At 36.3% G+C, this 8120-nt stretch overlaps 1 protein-coding gene across 4 annotated transcripts in view; it reads left to right on the forward strand.

The window, feature by feature from the left end:
* The window catches only part of LOC141974012 (uncharacterized), a 47197-nt gene extending 42508 nt beyond the window's left edge, over nucleotides 1-4689 (forward strand). For all 4 annotated transcript variants that reach the window (XM_074933241.1, XM_074933243.1, XM_074933240.1 and 1 more), the window contains 2 exons: nucleotides 633-768; nucleotides 1498-4689. In XM_074933241.1, the coding sequence (XP_074789342.1) occupies nucleotides 633-768; nucleotides 1498-1597 (236 nt within the window). In that variant the 3' untranslated portion in view covers nucleotides 1598-4689. The remainder of the gene's footprint in view (nucleotides 1-632; nucleotides 769-1497) is intronic.
* The last annotated feature ends 3431 nt before the right edge of the window (nucleotides 4690-8120 follow it).

The raw sequence follows: 8120 nt of genomic DNA on the forward strand, positions 1-8120 counted from the left end.
ATGGGAACATTCAACTGCAGTTAATAGCTCCACAGGTATTTTTGGCTATTCACCATGTATGTATAAAGTGAACACATTGTTGCAGTGAAGTGAGGTCTGGGAAAAAAAAATATCTAAACAACTAAAATCAAAATGTCTTGAAGAAGAAATTCCATCTAATACCTTTCCTTCATAGCTGGCTAATGTGGCCTGCAATGATGTTCCAGTTACTAATGGCAGCAAGAGAACCAGTGATGGCTCTAGGATTTTTTTAATGTTGAAATTCATATCCCTTAAGATTTAAAGGAAAGGAAAATAATATCAAAAGAAAATTTTTTTGTCACATCTTAATGAAAAGCTAAATATATACTGTCTATATTTATAATATATATTTTATATATATATACTGCTGACCATTTGCTGGACTGGAAGCATGTTTTACACTTTTTTCAAAACAATTTTTAGAAAAAAAACACTGAATTTTTACATTTTTAAATATTCTACATGTAAATTCTGTACAACCCTGTTGAAATACCCAACAGAAGACACCTGAAAATCCAACTTGCAAGAATTGTTTGTATGCTTGTAATTGGCAATAATCTCATAAATGGTATCTGCAATATAAATGATGCATGCTATTTTATTCTGTCCAGGTGGCCTTTACCTACAGGGGTATGTTGTGAGTGAGCAGCCTCTGGGGTCCAAGAGATCTGTAATTGAACTCAAACCTCCATCTGAAGAATTTAAAACTTTCTACTTAAGTGCAGAAAATGTAAATGAAAACAAAAGGTAAATCAATCTTTTTTAAAGTTTTATTTGCCACACTTCGGGAGAGCAGGAACACTGTAGCTTGGGAAGATTTAGTGACAACTTTTCATTCTGGTTTCATTTGTTCCCCCAGATTTCCTTTTAATTGTAACTTTAGTCAACTTTTTGCAGTACGAAATGTTGGCACAAGTGAGTCACCAGTTCTGCTATTGTCAGTGCTGGAACTACAGCAAGGCTGGCTTGCAGAGATTCATGAAGAAACCTGGATAAAGTTCCTTTCATAATGATGTGTGGGTGACTACACTAAACAGAAATTCTATGATACCTCTCATTAGAGACAATGGAAAGTATATTCTCATTACCAAGAATGACTGACTTCCAACAACAACCATTAGAATTAAAAAAGAAAATTGGCCTATGAAATCCAGTTTGGGGTGAATTCCCTCATCATAAACAGCCAAATTCCACTGCTGTGAGTTGGAGTTCTTATCTAAAGCCTACTAATTACATGATATGGCTTTTGATTTAATGAACAAAGGACAAAGCTTTTCTGTATGTTGGAAAATGGTGTTAAGATTTGTTTTTATAGTCAACTCCTATATCTCCTGCCTTTCTCCAATCCATTTACTATAAGCATAGATAGTAACACAGCTATACAAAAACTGTTTATAAAAGGCATGTTTCAAGTAAGATAAAAACACATGCGTAAAACTTAATCAGGGACAGTTGTTGGTCTTTCATTTCTTCTAGGTGGATTACAGCTTTGAAAGCTTCAATTAATAAATGGTTACCCCTACACCAGGCAATCCAAGATTTCATGAACAGACCACAGGAGGAGACAAGGATGTGAGAAGAAAGCTAATTTTTTCCCCTCAATTTCTGTTTTCCTTTAAAAATTCCATGCTATGTCTTATGATTCATCTCAAAAGATGCTCTAGCAGCAGGTAATCTTGAGCATTGCTATACATTCACAACTTTTCTAAATGTTAGTAAATAAACATAATGTTTCCTTCTTTGTGGCACTCTATTTTGTGTTTCTGCTTCAACTCAGACCATACATAAAAGCCTGCTTTACAGCAGTGAACTGAGATCAACATTTATCTGACACAGACACAAGAGAAAGCACTGTATTTCAATATATATTTTGTACTTCCCGGAGTTTTATATCTGCACTTTTTTTGCAAATGCACCCTTTGCAAAGACTTCTGCTTTACCATCAAGAAGTTTCATATATGGGTTTGCCTTTAAGTTTCTAGGTGATGTGGGGCTGTTTTACTAATTATTAGACCTAGCATAAAGGACACAGACAGCATAAAGATGAACCAATAACCAAATTGTATTTGATACAAAAGGGTCAGTACACAGGTTAGCACTGGGGTTATACAAACAAGTCAGTCAGATCATACATAATTGACATCAATCCCAATGACCCCAACAACAACACCACACAACCAACAGTGGGTGGAATAAATTGTGCAATGCAGATTCCCATAGAAGGAACGGGAGACAACTGAGTCAACAAACCAAACACATAAGACCAAGGAAGCCACATACTGAATCTCTACACAGCCCGCATTTACAAAAGCCAGACCTGACTGGAGCCCAGTCCCAGGGAATCGGGAGGTCTTTCCCCAACAGTGAACTCTGCAAAGTGCCTCCATCCCACAGACAGACACTGCCCCTTCCCGCAAGTGGTCCCAGCTTTTATCCCTAAGTGGGACACCTGACCTTTGTTTACTTAATGTGGGACACCTGGGGCTCCTTTACCTCATGGCTCTCCCTGCCAGGCCACACCCTGGGGGGAAGCCTAAAGGTAAACTCACCCCCCCCTTTGTGAAGGGCTGTAGGAATCACCCATATGTCAACCTTAATTTGGGGCTTGGGGTTGAAACCCCAGCATTTCAGGGGCTTAAAGCTGTGACAGGCTGGGCTGAGTGAAAGATTAGCAGCTACATAACTATTACAGCACGCCTGGGGGAATGGAATAAATTTATATGATTTGGATTAATACTTCTTGTATATTCTATCAACATAAATTTTAATTTTACAGTGGTTCTGGTTTAGCTATCTGCTATCACAGTACAGCACATTTGTGGGTAGAAATCAATTAAGGAATCAAAAACACTGTTTGCTCCAAAGTTAGCAGTAAGGGACAGCATCGTAAATCTTCATCAGGGATATCAGGGTTAGACATCTGTGGTTATTACAGCTGGTCATATACATAGAGTGTGACATTATTAATATTAAAATAATTCCTCCTGTGAATAAATCTGGGTATTCAGTTTCCAGGCTTCCCAAAATACTAATTCAAGTGAAGTAACAAAAATTAGTTCCATTTATTTATTGAAGACACATACTAACTAAATATCTCATCCTAAGAAATTTACAATTTAATGCTGCAGCAAAGTACAAAAAGGAAAACTATGCATCCAATACAGACAAAAAAATTACCAGCTTGTGAGATTTTATTACAAAGCCTGTGACACTTGGTCTCATCATGGTCCTTAGATCTTGAGATCATTTGAACACACCAGAACCTCAGATACATGCTTGCTCTTATTAGACTGAAAATACCGATTGAAATGCCATAAAAAGCTAAAAAGCAAGTGGTGCTACCCCAGCCACCACAAATGTAACTTTTTAGGAGACCTGTTCATTAACTTCAGATGCTTGAAGTAATTGTACTTCAAAGAAAGCTGTTAAACAGTTCAAATGGTTTATTACAGTGATTGAGTGATATAATTCAAAAGTAAGAATGGTTAGTTGAACAGTTGTAAACAATTTTTGGAAAACAGGCACCCAACCCCAAATATGTTAACACTCTTGTTTTGTATAAATCGGTGCTCTGAGTTAAAATGTGTAACATTTAACAAATATAAAATGTATTTGAAAACAAGCAGTCATCTTAGTCATGTGCTACATTTACTACTAGTATTTTGAAATTTTCATGTTCAGGAATGAAATTCATATTTCTGCTACAACCCTCAGAACAAGTAATGAAGTAGGTGTAAATTAATTACTTCTCTTTCTCACTCTTTTCCACATTGGAGAAAATAACACATATGAGTGAAATACAAGTGCTGTTGAGACTAATAACATTTCCTAAAGAACAGTTATCCAATTCAGATGACAGTTCAAAGCTAGGAAGCAGAAAAATAAACAATTTAGAATGGCAGTTCAGAGCTAGAAAGCAGAAAAACAAGCAATAGTAAAAAAGATGCAAACAGAAAGAAAGACAACAAATGTTCTTCTCATTAAAAAATCCCAGCCAACCAAACAAAAACAACCAACACCAAAATCCAAACCCCAAATATTAAATGAGTCACCCCATGGGATCCAGTTGCTTCTTCAATTGTTACTGGCTTACTCAGCACATTTTTCCCTTTAACAAGTGCCACTTGCAGCCATCCTCAGAGAGAATCACATGATTACCAAAGATCTTGTTTACATAAACCTTTGAAGACACATATGATAATGACATATGTAGCACAAAGAACTGACACCAAAGAAAGATTCAATAACCTCAATAGCAGGGTTCAAAAAGAATTGAACTGTTCAATGGGAGTAAAGGTTATAGTATATGGTCTTTTATTGTCTCACTCAACTGTCATCATTATAATGTGATTAATATAGTTATTTTCCCTGTAATTACAATAACTTCCAAAGTATATTAGTGTTACAGTAGCAATTTGTGCTTTATTCAGTGTTATAAACAACAAACATGAAAACTTAAAATGTATGTATTTTCTCCCATTTGATGCAAGTCAAAATTGAATCAAAAATGCCACAAGTGTACACCTGTAAAAAATAGAATAAACTCTTGTTTCTGTTGTAAAACTGTATTTACACTGTAGACTCGTTATATCAGCAGAATTTATTGAAAGCTTTTTGTTTAATGGACTTGATTTGTCTTTCTTGTCTATGATTTTATACTGCCAAACTCAAATAAAATACTAAGGTGTAGTAAACGTAAACATTTCTGAAATGACCATAAACTTTTAAAAATTACAAAATAGGTAAATTCTTTAGGAAAAAAAAAAAAAAAAAAAAAAAAAGCTATGAGGCTTTGGAATTATCTAGTTTCTAACCCAAGAAAATTGAGGAGGAGCCAAGCTTGCTACATTTCTCTGAAACAAGGCTGGTTCCTTTTTGTACATCTGAGAAGAGATCAGAGTAGCTTATGGGCTGTTCTCATTTTCCTGTGAAGTAGCTATGATCCCCATAGAGGTAGGCTGCCATCCAGTCATTTTTGTAACACACTTCATCTCTTCCTGTTATTATCAGGACCAAAAGCACTTCGAAAAATATACTGAGGTTTTTCCTCTGTATGTATCAATAGCATGAAAATTGTCAGAAGAGGAATTAGGAAGTTCTCAATCCTCACTACCATAGCTGCTTTTACTGTTATTTTTAATGGGTATTCACACCACTTCTTGGACAATACTTCTAGTATGAGATAAAGTTCACTCAGCTCGGCATACATATGACTACAGGAAAAATGTTAGTCATGGTCATAAAGTCAGCTATGCCTTTTAAAAAAAGTCGAAGTGAGATTGTTAACTCTAATCCCTTCTGTAAAACAGCCAGATAGTATTTGCTGTAGTGAAACACTAATGTGTCTCTTGTCTCTAGTGAATGGTCATCTTTCCAGTCATGCAATAATGTCTCCTGAAGGTAGGAGAGAGCCTAACAAAGGATACCCAGATTGCTCACTTACCCTTAACTATCCTGAGCAGCTAATCCAAATAACTTTTATACTAGAGGAAATATTATTACACCAAGTGCAGAGAGAAGTGATGAAGATGTTTTGGGTAAGGCTTTTGTGGAAGAAAGTAAAGAAACCTAGATCTATTGGGCTGTGAAAGGGTAATGCACCAGATAAGGTGATTATTTGATGGAGAAATTGCAGTTGTTAAAAAGCAAAAAAATATCCCTTTCATTTATTGCAGGGCAAATTTAGTACCTATAATGTACTAAAGTTACTAGATGGTAGACCTTGTTAAATGTGGAAGCCATTTCTAATTCTTTTAACAAGCTTGTGTTGCAATTCCTTCAAAACAAAACATGGAAAGCAAAACTGGGGTAAGCTACTTCACTGCTGTCTCAAGTCAGCAAGGGATCAGTACAGCTGTGCAATCTCTGTATGCCAGTATCCCATCATGGCTCATTTGTTTGCATAGAAGACTTTATATTTGTTATACCCACATTCAAGGTTTTCCTTTCACTGACAGGAAAAATATAACTGTATTGAAACCAGAACACTTCCATTAGCGGAGGATGGTATTCCACTGAGAAGAAACTGGGACATGTACTTGAAGCATGATTTATTCAGATGGTTTGCTGCACCCCAACGGAACCGATTTTCTGTCCTGTTCAGCAGAAAATCTGTACAAAGTTCTGTAGAGGGAAAGCCACAGAAGGTCACAAAGGCGTTTTCCACAAAGGGCTATGTTATTTATCAGGAATCACTTTGAGGCCACAAAAACATTTTTGTGAAGTGCGTAACTCCCTTTTGTAGCATGTTTCTAAAGGATAAAAGTGTTGAGGTTAGTTTTTCACTTTCTTTCTCCCAGACCCTGGAATCTCATTTACCAGTAGCTGAAAGTCATTTTAGCGGAAAATACTGAATTTTGCTGAGTTAATCCACCTTTCAAATACAGCAATATGAGATACACATTAGCCAAAGCCAAAACATTGCAGCACTCTAGGACAGAAATCTGACTTTGCTGACACACGAACACATGCCAATTCCCTCCCTTGGCATTGTGCTCATTCACAAGATGACTTGCTAATTTTATCTAAGCAGAGGGGAAAGATTTCAGCAGTATGTAGAATTTCACATCTCTTATTCAAGATGATCTTCTCAAGGGCAATTTATGTCAGCCAAGACAGATGCTTCATAACAAAAAACCCCCCTGTGCTGATAGAGCCAGGAAATACTTTTATTTTTCTGTGAAAAAAAATGTTGCTTTCATCTAAAGGTTTCATCATTTAGGACAAGGTCTTCTGTTAATGAAGATACAGGAAAAATGTCCCAAAGTAATTTCTTAGTACTCTAGGATAGCTAGAGGCTTTGAAAATCATATTTGGTGTATCGTATTTGATATGTGATTACTAATAATATATTTATTAATTTTGAGTAAATACTAAGGGATATACAACCAGCTACTGATTTTTTTTTTTTTTCAGTCTTCTGTTGGATGTAGGCTGGAACTTTTCTTTAAATAGTGTCATTGCTCCAAATTCTGAAATAGGAAGACACGCAACCTTTTTTAGCAACACTATGAAGTTTTTAGATAAATATTCTTACTTTAAAAGCTAGCCTCAAATAATAAATTGAAAACCCTGATAAATCCCTGTAATTCCACATGTACAGTATAGCTGCTGAACTTGTAGCTGCCCTCAGGACTTTAGCAGGTGTACTATGCAGATTCAACAGTTTCAGTTCACTACTTTGATCTTCATTTTCACAAATAAAAATACATTTTTCTGACACAGGACAAGCACAACCAGTTGCCATTGCAATGGGTATCCTAAAATAATATGATGACAGATAATTGTACTCAGACCCAATGTTAACCAGTTATTTTACTACCTGTCAACTACCATGGGACCATTCTTACAATTAAGATGGGTTTTGCTACACAGGAAGAAATAAGAAAATTAGCTTTTGGGAAGGACGATTTCTCAGGGCAGCCCTTAAAGACTCCACAGGCAATTACTTCCCCCAGGTTGCACGTCACTGTCAATGAAGTGTGATTCCCCTTTCTGCACACCTGGAGGCCTTTTGCAGAAAGACTAGTGGATGCACTGCTCCGGCATCTTCTTCCTCGGACTCCTCACCGAACTAGAAGGCCAGATGTGTCAATATGCCATACAGGGAAAACAGCATGCTTGTCCTGTTATGGACTCTCCATTGACATGAAACAAATTTATTCTTTTCAGTGGGAACAAATTATAACCAGTGAAACTCTGGGCATTTTGGTCTAGAATCCATACCAAGCCAGAGACCAGGTCTTTGATGCTTCTGTACAACTGCATTTTACATTAAAAGTGCTAGTGTTTAACAGTGATCAGCAAGCATAGCCAATGATTTTCCAAGGATTTAAGGAAATTTGGTGTTATGCATGTGTTAGTCAAATCACACAGAGCAAAAAGACCACTTGCTGGTAGCCCGGTGAACTAAGTACTGAAAAAATGGTCATAAAATAGGTAAACTTTATTTAAGCAAATATCCTGAAATTTCTTCTCCAAATAAGCAGTTGGCATTGCTGCAAAGATGGTTTTGAAACACAAAAGGAACCACTAATTGAAGATGAGGTAGTACATTCATGAAGCTAAAAGCATGTATCTGGAAATGTCTCTAAATTCAT

The sequence above is a fragment of the Athene noctua genome, chromosome Z, assembly GCF_965140245.1.
Source record: "Athene noctua chromosome Z, bAthNoc1.hap1.1, whole genome shotgun sequence".
Taxonomy (NCBI): domain Eukaryota; kingdom Metazoa; phylum Chordata; class Aves; order Strigiformes; family Strigidae; genus Athene; species Athene noctua.